Source organism: Talpa europaea, assembly GCF_964194135.1.
Source record: "Talpa europaea genome assembly, chromosome: 7".
Taxonomy (NCBI): Eukaryota; Metazoa; Chordata; class Mammalia; order Eulipotyphla; family Talpidae; genus Talpa; species Talpa europaea.
Genome location: NC_140074.1, coordinates 98781449 through 98799995, shown reverse-complemented (window position 1 = coordinate 98799995; position 18547 = coordinate 98781449). Strand labels below are relative to the sequence as shown.

The 18547-nt window shown below is 39.6% G+C and overlaps 1 protein-coding gene across 10 annotated transcripts in view; it reads left to right on the top strand.

Annotated features, from left to right (window-relative positions):
• The window catches only part of SPECC1 (sperm antigen with calponin homology and coiled-coil domains 1), a gene marked incomplete at both ends in the record, with an annotated part of 167007 nt that overhangs the window by 121558 nt on the left and 26902 nt on the right, over positions 1–18547 (top strand). For 8 of the 10 annotated variants that reach the window (XM_084236850.1, XM_084236844.1, XM_084236849.1 and 5 more), the window contains 3 exons: positions 1103–1184; positions 4646–4802; positions 5558–5660. In XM_084236850.1, the coding sequence (XP_084092976.1) occupies positions 1103–1184; positions 4646–4802; positions 5558–5660 (342 nt within the window). Of the gene's footprint in view, positions 1–1102; positions 1185–4615; positions 4803–5557; positions 5661–18547 lie in introns of all 10 variants that reach the window. The other 2 variants (XM_084236847.1, XM_084236846.1) reach the window with 1 other exon arrangement.

The window sequence follows — 18547 nt, the reverse complement described above, 5'->3', positions numbered from 1 at the left end:
CCCCCACTTGCATTCTGCAATGCTTTATAAAAAAAAAAATTGTGTAAAAACACAAAACATGAAATTGACACTCTAAAAAATTTTAGTGTACAGTAAAGTATTGTTAACTATACTATACAGTAATCTCTAGAACTTTTTGATCTTGTGTGACTGGAACTCATTACTCATTAAACAGCAACACCCACTTCCTCCTCTCGTGAGTCCCTGGCAATCACAATTCTGCTTTTTGCTTCTGTGAATTTGAATACTTCAATTACCTCTTGGAAGTGGAATCATGTAGTATTTATTCTTGTGTGACGTTATTTCATTTAATGTAATGACCTCAGGTTCATTTGTATTGTGACAGGATTATCTTCCTTTTAAGATTCAAATAATACCCTGTTATAGGTAAATACCACATTTTCTTCATCCATTCATCTGTAATAGACTTTAGGTTGTTTTTCCCTCTTGACTGTTGTGAATAATGCTTTAATGAATGTGGGTGTACATGATCCTGATTTCAGTTCTTTTGGATAAATACCCAGAAATGGAATTGCTGGATCATATGATAGTTATATTTTTAATTTTTTGAGGAATTTCTCTACTATTTTCCGTAGCAGCCACACCATTTTACATTCCCATCAACAGTGCATATTGGCTCTTCAACATCCTCACTAACACTTATTTTCTGTTTGTTTTTTAACATCCTGACAAGTGCGGTGACATCTCGTGGCTTGCCTTTCCCTGATGAATACTGATATTGAGCATCTTCTCATATACTCGTTGGCCACTTAAAAACAGTATTTTTACTTAAATATATGTAGAATATTCCAGGAAGTTACTCACAAAGCTAATTAATGATTACTCCCAGGGAGAAGGACTGGTTGGTGGGTGTGAAAGGGAGATTTTCTTTTCACTTTGTTCTTTCTATTCCTTTTGAGAATCTTACCAATTACATTGATGACTTAGCCAAATAAATAACTTCTTTTAAAAGCTCCCCCTGACAATTCTAACATGGTTGGGAAGTGTTGTGTGTGCCCATATGTGCCGCACACTGGTGTCTGTGCTGTTCCTGATGTCTCAGGTCTACCCTTGCTCAATGTGCACTTTGGCTTTTTTTTAGAGGCATTCAGCTTACAGCAGTCTTCGGCCAGCCAGCAAAACCATGACTCAACGCCTGGATCTCCCAGACCTTCCCCTCTCAGGTAAATTACCTTAAATACAAAGTAATTTTGACTTTTCCTCTTGTTATTAACTTTTCGTCTTTTTATTTTGCATGAAACTGAACTTAGAAAAATAATCAGTGGCATTTTATCCCAAGCAATTTCATCTTCTAAATGGATATGCTATGAACACTAAATCCTAAATATTTCCTGCATGCTTCCCTGCTCAGTGTGCACACAGTGGGAAGAAATGCCGAATTTGGTTTTGTTTGTTTTTTTACTGAATCTCACGAAAATATCTAATAATCTTTGAAAGTAACTATTTTAAGAAGAAACTCTTATCTGAAATTCTGAATATTTGCTGCTTCCACAATTCCTAAAAATATGTCTCTTTTGAGATGTCTTTGAATGTAATCCTCTTCCTGTTGTTAGACCATGTATTTTTAAAAATTCAGAGCCTGTTGATGAAAGTGGTTGTAATCCACAGTCCTCATGGAGTCATATTTTCACTTATGCTGCACCTCTGTTGCTGATGGTAGTGAGGAGGGCAGCTAAGAGGAGACACAGGAGTGGGACTGCTGGGGTTGGAATCTTGGAGCTGCCACCCTAGTCAATTTCAGCCTAGTCACTCCACCTCTGTGCTGTGGCTCCCTAGCTTTGAAATACAGACACTGCTGAAATAAAAACAAAGCAACCTCGGGCCTCCCTGGTGGCGCAGTGGTTGAGCTCTGGGTTGCGAAGCTGCCCACAGCCTCTGCAGCGCCGGTTCGATCCCCGGCCACCGGGGTGAGGGTCCCGCATGGCGCACAGACCTCTCCTGCTGCCCGCTGCTCCCCTCAGTAGTGTGTTTCGTCAGTCTGCCAGTTCTGCTCTCCACTCTGACTCGTGAATTCTGTCACCCTCCCGTGCTTCTGACTGTACCCAGTGCTTGTATAAATAAATAAATAAATCTTAAGGGAAAACAAAAAAACAAAAAAAAAAAGCGACCTCTGTGGTTGCTTCAAGGATTGAATGAACACAGTCCTGGGTGGAGTGAGCACCATAGACATACAGAGATAGGTTGGCTGTTACCATCTTATCTGCTGTCTCCTGAACCAGTTCACATGCCAGAACAAAAAGACATTGGTAGACTGTTAAGTTGTCCAGATTATATACCTTAAAAATTTATGTTTCTGTCTGCGTGGCCACTGTTATGAGGAAATAAAAAATACCGAACACTAAATGCATTGTTGACTATTGCCTCTCAGAAGTAGAAAATGCCAAAAATCTAGATCACGTACATAAAAAAATCTTTGTCTAAGGTAAAATTTCTATAAAATGGTGTGAATTAAAAGAGACTCCAGCTATACATATTCTTTTAGAACCTTGCCAAACATGCTCAGGTTTATTTTCAAGATTGTTGTTTCTATGAAATAAATTTCACCCTGTGGTTTTAAGTTCTCTTTCCCCTATGACTTTATTTTTTCCCTTCTGAATTTTGTTTTCTTTTCATGGAATTAGTAAAACCTTTAGACTTAGACAAACATTGACATTGACTACTTAGAGGTCACCTCGGCCCATTCTCTGCATTTTGCACATGAGAAATTCAGGTCCTTAATTTAAATTAAGTGATTTACAAAGGCCACACCAAGATTTTGTGTAGATCTGGGACCAGGATAGGAATTGTCCCAATTCTTTCTAACACTTTGCCTTTTGATAAAGAAGCTGGCAATTAATTGCTCTGATTATCAGCCTCATAAAGATGCAATAAAGGGTTATCGAGGACTGTAAGCAACAATGATGACTTCCACGAAGAAGAAAACGGCAGCTGAAGACCAGTAGGTGGTCGAAGGTCAGAAGAATAAGAGAAAACAGAGACAGGATAAACGTGCACAGTAAATAGTCATCATCCTTTTGCAAACCAAGTGCTCTTCACTAGAAATGGGGCAAGGGGAACAGGACTGAGTATTGAAAACCTGCCTCAGTTTCATTCTCCACCTGTTGCATCGTGGGCAATGCAAATAACTTGATATGTGCAAGGTAAACTTTTTTTTTTAATTGTGGTTTTTTTAACTGTGCTCAGTGAACTTTTGGTCATAATATTTGTGTTCTCTCTTCTCCTCCAGCTTTAAAATTTCTTTTTGTGTAGAGAAACCATTCTTTTAATTGACAAGTAAATACTGAGGTTGGAACCACAGTGGCTATTGCTCTGAAGTAAATAGTTCATTGACAACACCCTCTTTGCCCTCACCAGGCACCTGTCTACCTGGGGAGATTCTATTTACTAAGAAATGGCATACTAAGAAAGGATTACACAGTGAAAATTGCTTGCTTTCAGACTTTCTTTGCCAACGCTGAGATCATCAGAAGCTGCAGAAACAGTATTAATATGCTGTTTTTTTGTTGTTCTCTTCAGTGATATAAACACTGTTTTTCTCTGCTCTTTGGAGCTAATTAGCCTCACTCCTAACCTTACTACCCATAATTGGTAGCTATAAGTAGTACAAGTGTTGTTTTCTGCCATGACTGTTTACTGGTGTCGTATGAGGCGGGGTGGCTGTGGGCTAGGCCTGCTCACCGGCCTGTTGAGTGGCATCAAGCAAGTCACTTAATTCTTAGAGCGCCTGTTTCCTGTGTGAACATTACCTAAACAAGCTCAGAAATTTTCTGCTTTTGTGGTCCTTTAAGAAATATCATCTGGAGGATTCAACCTGTTGCATACTTGGTTTGACTCAGATTCATATGCTAGACAACAGAGATGAGCCTTAAAAGAATTCTTTTTACCTATTTTTAGTGAACCAGGCCCTGTGGTTGGAATGAATTTTCTTTTGTAAAATAGTTACCTTGCTTCCCAGCTTGTCTGCTGCCCCTGTGACCAGGTAATCACAATAGGTATCTTCCTAACATGCCCATCAATTAAAACAAGGTACTTTACTTGTGGACAGGTACAGGTACACGAAGCTCTTAGGGGCCTTGGTTTCATGCTCTGCTGACACCATCTTGGAAATTCACAATTTTTGAACAAGGGGCTAATCTGGCATTAGTCCCTCTGAATAATATAGTCATTCCTGCCTGGAGAATACTTTTGAGAAAATATCATGTTCCTATTTGCATTTTTTAAAAAAGATTTATTTATGCATACAAGAACTGGGGTACAGGCCAGAGGTGTAGAGGGTGAGAGGATTCACCAGAGACAGAGTGGGGAACAGAACAGGCAGACTGACTGAAATATACTGCTGAGGGGAGCAGCAGGCGAGTCAGGAGAGGTCTGCTGGGCCATGTGGGTCTCCTCCCTGGCTGGGGATTGAACTTGTGCTGCAGTGGCTGCTGATAGCTTCATAGGTTGTGTCTTAAACCCTTGTGCCACCAGGGAGGCCCCCCATCTGCATTTCTATTAATCTAGAAACAAAGTGGGTATACGTATGTGTTCTTCAGAATAAAATGAAATTGTGTTGTACTTGAGAAGAAAGCGCATGACCAATTCTCTTTGTCAGAAATTAGTGATTTTGTTGTTGTTCATACAGATCTTCTAAAGGGAAGGACCGAGGACCTGAAACCAGACCCTTATCTCCGTAAGAGTCCTTCGCTTGAGTCACTGAGCAGACCCCCTTCTCTGGGCTTCGGGAGCACTAGGCTGCTGAGTGCCTCCACAGGGGGGTTGAAGCCCCAAAGCAAACTAAGGTATCACATCACCCTTCATCTCTGCTGCCACCATCTCCTATAAGCAGCCAATCTAATATTTTAAAATGCTCGTCTTATCTATCTCTTATATATTGTTTAGATGTAGGTGCAACCCTGAAACGTGTAGAGTATTTTTTCTATAGATATCTTTAATTCAACTGATAAGGTGCTTAATTAGGTAAACGAATAAAAGGCTAGGTGGGCATTGCAGTGGATAGCTTTTTAAAAGCAAACAAAACAAAGTTCTCCCTAGACTTCTGATAGCCAAGAAGCACAATTTAATTTTTCTTTCTTACCATAATAAAAATGTATTATTAGTGGGGCCTCCCTGGTGGCGCAGCTGTTGAGCGCTGGGTTGCGAAGCTGCCTGCAGCGCCGGTTCGATCCCCAGCTGCTCCCCGGCCACCCGGAGGAGGGTCCCACATGTCGGGCAGGCCTCTCCTGCCGCCCGCTGCTCCCCTCAGCAGTGTGTTTCATCAGTCTGCCTGCTCTGCTCCCCGCTCTGACTCTGGTGAATTCTCTCACCCTCCCGTGCTTCTCACTGTACCCAGTGCTTGTATAAATAAATAAAAATAAATCTTAAAAAAAAAAGTCTTTAAAAAAATGTATTATTAGTATGGCTGATTTGGTTGTTTAAGCATCTCCCTCGATGTAGCTAGACTTTTGCTTTTCTAATTAGGCATTTATTTCTCATATATTTTAGGATTCTGTAAACTAACACCTTCTCTTTAATGTGTGCTCTTTTTTCTAACTAGTGTGGAAAGAAGAGACCCTCTGGCAGCCTTGGCCCGGGAATATGGTGGCTCCAAGCGCAACGCTCTACTGAAATGGTGCCAGAAGAAGACAGAAGGATATGCGGTAAGGGACAATGTTCGCTGACTTCCAACCAGCACCAGATGGCAGTCGTCCTATGCCAGCAAGTGTGCACACATCCACATGTGCATGTGCTTGGAAGTGCCAATATGCTTAATAATTGTCATCTTTCTATTCTCAGCAGGGCTGCCAGCTAGGACTGGCTATATGTGCTCTGCACAAATGTACTCAAAGGGGCAAATGGGACAGAAAATCAGCCTGTATTCCATCCAACAAACCAGGGACCTAAATGCAGTGCTGTATGTCCTGCTCCTGCTGGGTGTGGGGGATACCTTTTTCTTTGCTCAGAGGAGACAAACTCCCTAAGCAGTGCACTCAGCAGGCTACTTCACCCCAAGGAGTCAGCTTTTGCTAAATCATCCTCCCAAAGCAGGTGCCTTTTCCTAATTCACATAAGTGGGCCCTCAGATGTTTTCTATTACTTTGTTTCATTTGCATTTAGTTTAAGAGTTTCAGTTTACCAGGACAATATTTGTTTTCTGTGAGGACTGGACAAGGAAGTAATTAATACCTGATATAAGTTTAAGCTTTTTCATTATGAAATATCATACCCAGCGATAAAATCCACCAAACGTAAGTTACAGTTTTATGACTTGTTATGAAGTAAAACCCAGGCATCACTACTCATCTCCAGAAACAGCATTACAGTTCCCCCAAACCTTTCATATGACTTTGTAGTCATAATCCTTCACTACTCCCTAAGATAAATATTGTCCTTAATCTGTTCCTTATAATTTTCTAAAGAGGTATGCGTCCCTAAGTGCTGTTAGTTTTGCTTGCATTTGAGCTCTGTATGAATGGAATCTTAAAACTCTTTAGTATTTGCATCTGACTTTTTTCTTTTCTTTTTTTTTTTTTTGCATCTGACTTTTTTCATACAATAAAGTTATTAAACTTTATCCATTTTTTTACATATAGCTATATATGTATGTTTGCTTATTTTTAAAATTGTTTGATAACCCATTGCATGCTCATACCATTATTTATTTATTCTGTTATTGATGAACAGGGGCTGTTATAAATAGTGCTGGTATTAGAGCATGTATCTGCTCATTCCTACATATCCTGCTGGATATGTAGAAGTAGCAACACAGGGCCTTAGAGTATGCATATATTCAAGTACAGTAGACAGTGCCAAACAGATTTCTGAAGCTGTTATATAATTTACCTCCTACCAGCAATTTACAAATGATCTAGTTCTCTACATTCTCACCAGTATTTGGTGTTGTCAGTCTTTTGAGTGGGTATTTGGATAAGTACATGGTAGTATCTTATTGTGGTGGTGCTGTGCATTTCCCTGCTGGCCAATTGGGCCATTGAATAGCTTCTTTGGGGATGCAACTCTTTGGATCTTTTGTCCATCTTTAATATCAGGTTTTATTTCTTGTCCTTATTAATTTCAGGAGTTATTTATCTGTTCTGGATCTAAGCCCTTTGTCAAATATATATATTATTAATGTCTTCTCCACTGTGACTTGAATTTTCACTTTTGTTGAAAAAGTTCTTAATTTTAATTAAGTCTGATATATCAATCTTTTCTGTAGTGGTTAGTGCTTTTTGTATCCTGTTTAAGAAATCTTCAATTCCAAGTCCATGAAAATATCTTCCTGTGTTTTCTTCTGGAAGTCTTATTGCTTTACCTTTCCCCTTAAATAGACACCTTCTTCAAAACTGGCAACTCCTACTCCATTCTTCTCACTCAGGTCCAGCTTTCCCATACCTCAACCCCATTTTACTAAAATCTTTGGACATGCTGTCACCACCACACTCAAGCTTTTGAGTGTGACAATGATAGAAAAAGATGGGAGTAACAAGAAAACAGGGCCTAGACCAAGTGCTCCCCCAGATAGTAAGAAGAAGCACACCTGGGATTCCCTTTGTAAACAACAATCACCAAATGTCTTACAGTCAGACTCTACCCAAGGCATGTTTCAACCCCATTTTAAGGGTGGAAACCATCCCTCAGAGAAGGCCTTTTCAGTAATGACATTCATTGTCCAGCTTGACGGTAATGCTGCCCAGGAAATGGAAAAGAGTAATTCAGGGAGAGAAGGCTTATTAGAAGAAAGGAAATAGGAATGGTAACAGAAAATTGAAGACAAAGGAGTATCGGCTAGGAAGACGATCTCGGCTGTGACTGAAACACATGCAGTTGCCTGCACTGTCATTTCCTCCACCTTATGTAAGTGGATTAGAGAAGAGCTGGATGGAAATGAACAGGCAACTAAAATTTTCAGAAGGAATTGGCCCTTTAACATGTAATGCTGTCATAATTGTATTGCAGGGGAAATTATACAATGAGATATTTCCAGTCATAAGAGTAAATTATTTCCTGCTGTAGTGATTTTTTTTTTCTTGCTTTGTTTTGTGAACATCTTGAACTAGTTTTCAAAGCATTTCACGTTTGATGAAACCCAAAACTCATTTTGCCTGGAGAGTATTTTTCATTCATTGTTAATTTAATCTGTAAATTTAGAGAGAAAAATAAATCAGATGTGTCTGATATTATTTACTCTTCACAAAACATTCTCTGTGTAGATCTATTTGTCTAGATGTCTCATAAGCCTTCTAAAGATTCTTCTCTCTGACTTAGGAAGCCAAAAATAAATTGTAGAAAATTCAGACTGTTCAGTCTTTTTGAAAACCAACTTCCTTTGTCATTTCGACTAAAAGTAACTTATATTTTACTCTACCAAAGTATAGCATGTAGGTTATGTCACACTCTTTATATATTATTATTTTCTTACATTGTTGTTCATTTTTGTACATTTGATTTCTCCTCTCATGTGTAGTCCCCCTAATTCTCTCACCACCATAACCCGTGACTCATCACCATAGTCCCTTGTGCTCTTCCCCTCCCACCCCTGTTTTGACCCCTCTCCCTCCTGTTCCCCTGCTGTATACCTCAGATCTGTGGTCTGCCTGCAAACTTTGTCTTTTTCTGACCCTTTGTTTGGTCAAGCTCTCCATATGTTAAATCAATGACTTGATATATTAAGTGACTTGAGGGGTCTCTGTCTATTCAGAGCTGGGCAACATTTTGGGTATTGGAAAATCAGCAGTGAATGTAGCAGGAGTAATTTCTGCTCTCCTGGAACTTTTATTCTCATGGGGAGTCACAATTAATTAAAGTCAAAATGTAAACTCTACTATATTAGAAGGTGGTAATGAGCAGGAAAGGAAGGTTAGGAGTGCTGGAATGTGGATATAATTTTAATACAGAAGTCAGGGAGGTGACAATTAAATGATGGCTCACTTCACCGGAAGGTGAGGACTTTTGTGTTTTCATCAAAGTTTATCTCACACCAAACAATAAATATGGACTGTCAGAATGAGGAGGTCATCATTTCAGCAACTATAACTTTGTTGTTCATTTTTGTACAAAATTTTATTTCTTCCCTCATGTGTAGTTCCCCTAATTTTCCACCACCATATATCATCCATGGCCCGTCACCATAGTCCCTTGTGGTCTTCCCTCCCCTGTTTTGACCTTTCTCTCTCCCCTTTCCCTGCTGTATGCCTCAGATCTGTGATCTGCCTGTAAGCTTTGTCTTTTTTCTTGACCCTTTGTTCAGTCAAACTCTCCAATTGGAATTTAAGTTGCACAAGGTGATCATAATAACATTTGAAAAGTGATAGTAACAGTCAGACCCTCATGTCTAGCCCAGATTCAGCTTTCTGACATGGCCTCAGGATTGAGATCGAGTATTAGAAACCAAGCAAACACTCATATAATGAGGCCCTCATTGAAGAGGAGACCCTTCCAGACATTCTGCTCAACTCGAATCTCCTTGAATCTTTTTTGGAAAAAAATCAGACTTCCTTGGGCCTCCCCTGGTGGCTCAGGTGGTTGAGCACAGCACTGTAGAGCTGTCCACAGCCTCTGCAGCGCTGGTTTGATCCTCACGGGCTGGCGAGGGTCCCACATGGCACGGCAGACCTCTCCTGTCTTGCCCACTGCTCCCCTCAGCAGTGTATTTTGTCAGTCTGCCTGTTCTGTTCCCCACCGTCTCTGGTGAGTCCTCTCACCCTCCCATGCATCTGGTCTGTACCCCGGGTCTTATATAAATAAATAAGTAAATTTTAAAAAAAAAATCAGACTTCCAAGAAGGCTTGGAAAATTCCTCTCAGCCCCAAGCTTGGTCTTGTCGTGCCAATTGGCTATATCCCAAGCCAAGGGTAGACCTGACCTATGGAACCCCAACCTCTCCTTTCCTTATCTGCTTTTAGTTTCCATGTTTGAGTATGGGTTCTGGAGAGGCACAAAACCAAGATAGTGGATGTGATAGGCAGAATTTATATAATCTCCTCCCTGTATCTGGCCAAAGGGAGCCCTTAAAAGTCAGGAGTTTTCTCTGAAACGGAAGACTCTGAAACATAGGTTTGAAGATGGAGGAGACATATGAAAAGGAACTGAGCAAGGTTCTGGCTGATAGCCAGCAGGAAAAGCAGGACTTTCTACCACTAAAGCTTTATCATGCCCAGGCATCCAGAAAATGCCATGGGGGCATTCTGCAGTTCTGACGTTGACAGTGACAAGTGTGATGCTGCATTGTTGTGTCTTTCCCTGTCCCAGTGCCCTCCAACCTCCGCTAGGCTAAGGTCAGAGTACTTGGCATACAATAAACTGGAGAGATAAGAAAGAGAAAAGAGAAGGAGTAAGGGGAGGATAAGACCCTGGGCCTTGCAGACCAGGTAGCATTGTAGTGATGGGGTCATCCTGCGTCGGAAGCCCTGACTGGGGAGATGAGGTACACACTCATACCGGAATGACAGGAAGAGCCAGCCCTGTGAAGACAGGGTGGAAAATCCCAGGCAGCTGGAACTGTTGGTGCAAAGGGTTGGGGCAGAAAGGAGCCTGATGTGTTGGAAGGATAGCAGCAGGCCTGCATGTCTGTGATGGTGGGTGGGCCACGTACTGTGTGGGTTGGATGAGACTGGAGAGAAAAACAATGGGATTGTGGGTTCATTTCATGGGAAGATAGGACTCAGGCTTCAGCAGTGCTGGGGAGACGGATTCAACGATGAAAAAGAGCAACAGTAAGTTCACTTGTTTCCCTGCTGGAGAGTGGTCACACTGAAAGTCGTATAGACCTTCGCACTTGTGTTTCCTTGGTTCCTGGCTGTCTCCAAGGGAATTAAAGGGCTCACCCTGCCTCCCCAGAATCTGAATATCTCTGTAGCACAGGCTTTGGCAACCACCTGTGACTGTAGATTCTTGAGCTCAATACACTGAACTCCTTATAAATCAAAATATTATTTTAATTACTGGTATGCATTATAAATAACCAAAAATACTGTTTTTTTAATTTTAGTGTTAAAAGTTGTATTGTGCAAAAATGAAAAATTATGTAAGAATTATATAATATAAAAATATATATATTAAGTTTTTTTTAAACCATTTTTTTAAAGATTTATTATTTATAAAAGCACTTGGTACAGTCAGAAGTGTGGGAGGGTGAGAGAATTCACCAGAGCCAGAGCGGGGAACAGAACAGGCAGACCGACAAAATACACTGCTGAGGGAAGCAGCGGGTGCAACAGGAGAGGTCTGTCACTTCATGTGGGACTCTCGCCAGCAGCCAGGGATCAAACCAGCGCTGCAGAGGCTGTGGGCCGCTTCTCAGCCCAGCACTCAACCACTGCGCCACCAGGGGAGGCCCTAAAAAAAGTTTTAATCAAAGAAGTACAAAAGAAAGAATGAGATATCATTTCTTTGCTCACCATCTTGGAACTTTTTTTAAACGATGGCATGGTCAGAATGAGAATCCTACCACACCATTGGTGAGAGTGTAGAATAACACCTCTGAGGAGGAAAATTTAGCAAGACTCTCAAAGAGTATGCCCTTGAACACAAAAATTGTATTTCTAGGTATTTATTTCAAGGAAATAATCATAAATGCCTATAGAGATATAATTACAAGTGAGTTAGTTCACTATAGTTTTACTCAGAATTATTTTAAAAGAATTGAAGTGATAGGAATTTCTAGCAATAGGGCAATCAAATAAATTATGTTTATATGTGTACAATGAAATATTATAATGTTCTTAAAACTTATGCTTTCCTGCATTTTTCATTTTGAACAATGAATATATAAATTTTAACAGAAAAGAATTCTTTTATTTTGCATATTTTTAAGGGAAAGAAGCCAGTTGCAAAAGACCACATATGATTCCATTTCTATGAAATGTCCAGAATAGGCAAATCCACAGAGACAGAAGTAGATTAATGGTTTCAAGGATTGGGGGAGGAGGGTAGGGCAGTGACTGCTACAGGGTTTCTTTTGGGATGATGAAAATGTTCTAGAATTAGATCGGGTGATGGTGTTTACACAACCTTGTGACTATACTGAAAGCTACTGAGTTGTATACATTTTTTTTCAAGATTTGTATTTATGCACAAGAGCTAAGGGTGTAGGCCAGAGGTCGGGGTGGGGAGTGTGAGAGGATTCACCAGAGACAGTGGGGAGCATAACAGGTGGATCTAGTGAAATACACTGCTTAGGGGAGTAGCGGGTGAGACAGGAGAGGTCTGCTGCACCATGTGAGTTAGCTCCCTGGCCAGAAATTAAACTCTGCTGCAGTGGCTGCAGATAGCTTCATAGTGTTAGTGCTGAGACTTAACTCTTGTGCCACCAGGGGGGGTATACATTTTAAAAAGATAAGCTTTACTTGTTGTAAATAGCGCTGCAATAAACATAGGTGTACAGGTGATCTTTTGAATCAATGCTTTTGTGTCCTTTGGGTAGATCCCTAGGAGTGGAATTGCCGGGTCATATTTAAATAATTTAAAATTTTTAATAAAATAATTGAAATTTTAAAAATCAAAGTATTGGTACTCTAGTTTTTATTTGAGAGGTGAGGTGGGCTTCTGAGATAATCAGTTTGTTATTATGATTCATAACCCAAATTTATTCTTTGTTTGATACATAACATTATGTTATGACCTATAACTTGGGAACATATGTCTAAGAGAAAAAATCATAATGTGTTTTCTATTCAATAATTCAAATAGATCTTTTGTGAGGAAAAAAACATTTTTTTAATTTGAGGTAACATTGCATTATATAAATTTCAGGTGTGCATCACTAAAGGCCAACATGTGTATACTATATTAAGTTTACCACTGAAAACCCAGTTCTATCCTTTACCATACAATTAACACCTTTTACTCAATTCATTCATCCCCTCCCCACCTTCCCTTGTGGTAACCACTAATTGGTCTCCTTATCTAATAGTTTATTTTTGTTTTATTTAGTTCATCCACTTGCTTGTTTTCGACATGTACCACATGAGTGAAATCAGTGTTTTCATTCTCCATCTGACTTATTTCACTAAGAATAATACCTTTTAGTTCCATTTATATTGTTGTAAATGACAGGATTTCATCTTTTCTTTTTTTTAACATGACTGAGTAGTATTTCTTTGTGGATGTATACCATAATATTTTCTTTATCCAATTGTCTGTTGATGGGCACTTAGCCTGTTTCCTACTCTTAGCTAGGAAGTAGTGCTGCAATAAATGTGGGGGTACCAGTGGAAGAACAGAACACTGAGAATTACAGTATAAAGAATGGGCCTTAGGAGCTAGCAGGCCTGGTTCCATTCATATTTCTGCTGTGTCGTTTCAAATTTATGTTATAATGGACAAGTCCGTTTTAACAAATGAGCTGCATCTTTTTAAATTAAAATATGAACAGATTCAGTTCTTTTATCCATTTTGAGTTGATTTTTGTGTGTGGTGTGAGGTAGTGGTCTAGTTTCATTCTTTTGCATGTGGTGGTCCAGTTTTCCCAGCACCATTTATTGTTGCAGGGGAGAGGGAGGCAAAGGGATGAGGGTGGGATGAGTACGAGGGACTATTGTGATAGTGCACGGGTGAATTGGTGGTGGAAATTCTATGGGGACTACACCTGAGAAAAGGAAGCAAATACTGCAAAAAAAAAAAAAAATGAACAATGATGTAAGATATATAAAACATGAACTAAAAAAATTGATAACAAATTTTTTCAGAAAAATGGCATTTTTCCTTACTGGTGAACCTACGGTGTCCTGCACAAGAATTGCAAGTCCTGTCACTTAGCTATTTCTCATTTTGGCTTGGCCCTCTTTATTTTATAAGATGGCAAAAGTAAACGTTTTCTGTCATCAAAGCGTTTGTCACTTGAAACAGTAATAGCATAGGGGTCTGATCCTGTTACATTACATTTAAATCTTGGTTCAGATCACTGTTTAACCAACCTTGGCTTGAGGGAGCCAAATCCTGCCCACCATACTTTTTATAAATAAAGTTTTATTGGAACATAGCCACATCCCTTTATTTACATATTGACTATAACTGCTTTTGTGTTACAACTACAGAACTGAGTAGTGCAAAAGAGACCTTTTGGCTGTACAACCTACAAACCAAAATTACTAACTGTTTGACCCTTTACAGAAAAAGTTGACTCCTCCTTAGGTAAAGATGTTTACAGATATCTCTTGTTACTCAAATCATATTTAATTCTTGCATTTTGGATGGCAAGAAGCAAGTGTTCAAATACCAGAAGATTTACTTGAAAATGTATCTGAATGTGTTCAGCTTCTGAATTTCTTTCTTTCTTTTTTTTAAGATTTATTTATTTATTTATACAAGTGCTGGGTATAGTCAGAAGCATGGGAGGGTGAGAGAATTCACCAGAGCCAGAGTGGGGAACAGAGCAGGCAGACTGACAAAATACACTGCTGAGGGGAGCAGCGGGCGCGGCAGGAGCGGTCTGTCGCACCATGTGAGAACCTCGCCGGTGGCCGGGGATCAAACCGGCGCTGCAGAGGCTGTAGGCATCTTCTCAGCCCAGTGCTCAACCCGTGCGCCACCAGGGGAGGCCCAGCTTCTGAATTTCTATTGCAAACATTTCAGCTAGCAGGGAGACTAGCTGTGCTATCACAAAGACACAAATAGTCATCTTTAAGCCTGTTTTTAACCTATAGCCAGTTATGATATACTCCTCTGCTCAAGAAAAGAACAGTCTGTGTTGTCCAAAAACAAACCTTATTTAGGATCTGGAAAGAACACCCACATTGCTGGCAACTTCTGTTTTTCTGTCTCTTGAGTTCCCACAGACAAGCACTAACATATGCTTATCCAATAGCAAGCAGTCTGAAATGTCAGGCCATTTGGGGCTCTATTTGTTGTTTTCTTTTTTGAGACAGGTCTCTTGAGGGCTACATATAAAATTCAAAGAACTAAATGCTTTGATTTATTTATTGTCATTAAAGTGGTTCTTTTCTTGACTTCATTATAAGGATAGATTGTCAATAGAAAATAAATGTCATTATTGGTCTCTACTCTGTTGAGGTCCTTTTTCTCCTGATGTCTCTGCTTCTGTAGTTATGAAACATGGTGATTTGTGAAGACGTTTTAAATGGCACCAGGCATTGTCTTACAACCTGAGGCAACAGCAGAATTTGTTTGGAAAATAAAGATGAAAGACTTTATTTCCCAAGTTGTAGTACACAACACAGAACTCTTGGCAATCCATATTTCTAGTTGGTTTTATCTCATGAGCCAACATGGCTTAGAGCTCCTTTTCCTGTTCTCTGTTGTGTGTATATGCCCAGATAAAATTTGAGTAATGAAGATGATTTTCTGAACAAAACTATGAGATTAAAGTGTGTAGAGATAGCAACGAGGTAGTTTGCACAGAAGATGGGGAGGGACTTCTCCCACCTTCATTTACATGGATGACAAAGAAATAGCCATCACCACCCTAATCCCTGCTGATTGGTCCAAGGGAGGACACCCATTCTTAGTCAGGCCAATCAGCCCCGTTTGATGAATTATGGAAATAGAACTAAGAGAAAATTACCCTGTGATACAGAACTGTTGGCAGTCATGTTTTTGACACTGTGCAGAAAAGAGTGAACATAACAGGACTGGGATTGTTATCCTTTCAAAGGCTGTGTGCAGGCTGGCCCTGGCTGATATCTAGTAGCTTGGATTTCATGATGACTCCAACCATCCTGAAACCTGGTGAAAGTGCTCACTCTTCCTAAACAGTCTACCGTATCTGCTTTCCTTCTGGGAGTCTGGAATTTTGGTACCTCCTGGGCAAAGGACATTCACATGACCACCCCCCAGGAAAGACTGAACACTGAGTCTTAAGTGAGCTTCACTGGTAGACAGCATTTCACCTGGGCTGTCACAGCTCGTTGGTGGAAGAATTAATGTGTCCTGTGACTCCATTGAGAGAGGATTCTTGAAGCTTAAGCCCAGTTTCCTCCAGTCTTCACCTCATGCACCTTTTCCCTTTGCTGACTTTGCTTTGTCTCCTTTTACAAATAAATCCATGACTAGCTGAGTGCTGTGAGTTCTAGCAGTTGTTGAACCTGGGATGGAGGTGGTCATGAAAATCCTTGATGTGACCGCATTGACTAGGAAAGTAGAGGAAATCTCTGTACAGAGATTTCCAGTTTCCTGTTTCCAGATGTTTCCAGATGGTTCTCAAGGCTCAGCAACAACCTTTTGACTCTCCTTAGTTTCTATGAAACATTAGAAGATTTCCCCTTTTAGATTAGTTGTGTTGGATTCTGTTGCTTAAGGGTTCTAGCTCATATAAAAGGATCATAACTGATCTCTTTGTGTCTGTCTTTTCTGAATGTTTTGCACTAAGCATTTGTTCCTTTTATTATTAGAAATAAACAACATTATTTGGTTCATTTCTTATTTCTATTTTTTAAGTTAAAAAATGAGTCATAATTCTTGAAGAGAAATAAGATATGATATCTGTGCATAAACAGTGAAGTAATTCCTAGCCCATTACTCAGTCCTACTCTTAAAGTATTCTTTATTAACAATTTGACATTTTTCTAGATATTTATTTTTAAAACAAGGTTTCTCACTCTTGGCACTGCTGATATTTTGGGCCAGGTGATTCTTTATTGTGAGGGCTGTCCTGTACCTTGTAGGATTTTAGAAGCATCCTTCATCTCTAGACACCAGATGCCAAAACCACTCTCCCAATTGTGACTACCAGAAAAAAAGTTTCCCCAACTAGGGGTGGGGAGGAACTCTGGGTGAGAACCAGTACTTTAAATATACAAATATGTGTACATAAACTTATTTTGCAGAAATGAAATAATATTTGATCTGCAGTTGTTTTTTGGTTGATACAATGCGGTCATCTTTTGTCAGTATATAGAAAGCTACCTAATTTTTTGTTATGTGAATTTTACCTCAATTAAAAAAAATAGTACCACAGTGATGAACATCTTTTACCATGGATTTTAATAGCTGTGCTAGGTGGTTGTGAAATACATTTCTAGAAGTAAAATTCCTTTACAAAAGGCTTTGTTATACTTGCGTTTTTATCTGCATTATCAGATTGCTCTCCTGTGAACTTACTCCAGCCCTATACACAATGAACAAGCTGTCTGTTTCCTCCTGCCTTCTCCAGCCTTGTTTCATCTTTTCCAGCCTGAGAGATAGTATTCCTTTTAATTTTTCATTACTGATGCAAGGTGAGTGCCTTTCATCAGTCTGACCGTCATTTATATATTTCTTTTGTGAAATACCAGTGAAGTTGCCTTGCTTATGTTTCTATTCCTGTATTCATTTTTCCCCCTCAAAATTTATGCGTGTTCTTTTTGGTTTTGTTTTAGTGTTTGTTTTCATCCCAAAGTTATGCATGTCTACAATGTAAGAGCTAAGTCTTAGAATTACTTGGGTTACTTGGAATACCACAGACTGGATGGTTTAAACAAAAAGTTATTTCACTGGAAATCTGAGATCAAAGTGCAGGCCTATTTGGCTCCTGGTAAGGTCACTCCTCCTGACTTTCAAAGTCAGTCTCTTCCTGTGAGGGCACACATCCTCTTGCTGTGTCCTCATATAGTGAAAGTTACATGTGGAGTATGGGGAGGAGGGGCAGGGAGTACAGGGCGCCTTCTGATCTCTTCCTGTAAGGGCACAGATCCCATCCCAAGGACCCTAGCCTCATGATTTCCTGTAAACCTAGTCACCTCCCAAAGTGCCCACTTCCAGATGCCACTACATTGGAGGTTAGGGCTTTGCCATGTGGCTTCTGAGAGGGCACAACTCAGCCATAGCATTCTGCAAGGGTTCTCGTAAATTAGCTTTCAGCCCATTAGAGCTTGTTAAATATGATTTTTGTTTTGTTTCCTGATAAATACTCTATCAAGTAAAGGAAACGTGCTTCTTTTTTGCATTTAATGAGAGGTTTTGTGATTTTTTTTAAAATCTAGGTAGAGGTAACAATTGTACCAGATTCCTTTTTGGCATTTGCTGAGCAATCCGTGACTGTCTCTTTTAACCCATTTATATAATTGACATAAAAGTATCACATTATATAATCAATTTCCTAGTGGAAAAAGCATCCTTATGTTCCTGGGAGCAAAATTAAAACAAGGTCATGGCATATCACAAGGTATATTATCGTTGAGGGGAAATCGCTACTTGATTAAGGATATTCTTTAATATGAAGTATTTTGTTGGGTTTTTTTTTTTTTTGAAGGATATTATTTTTGACACTGTTAGTAATAGGAACATTTGGTTTGGTGTTTGTTTAGGTATAAAAGAAGTGTTGTGTTTATAAATTCTGGTTTTCTGTTAGGGTGTTAGTGAGCACAAAACACCTATACATCACATGTACATGGTTCAAAAGTGCCCTAAATATTTTACTGCCTTTTCTAGTAGGGTCGGTGACAGAATTAATTCTGAGCCAGAGTATATGTGTTATATATACCCTACAAAACAGGTCAGATTTCATAAGACTGACAATCCTGACAAATGAAAGTAGGAAGTTTTCTGAAATTTTGTTTGATAGAAGTTAGGAAGCCTCTCACTTCAAAGTTTCAATTTTCGGGCTTCCCTG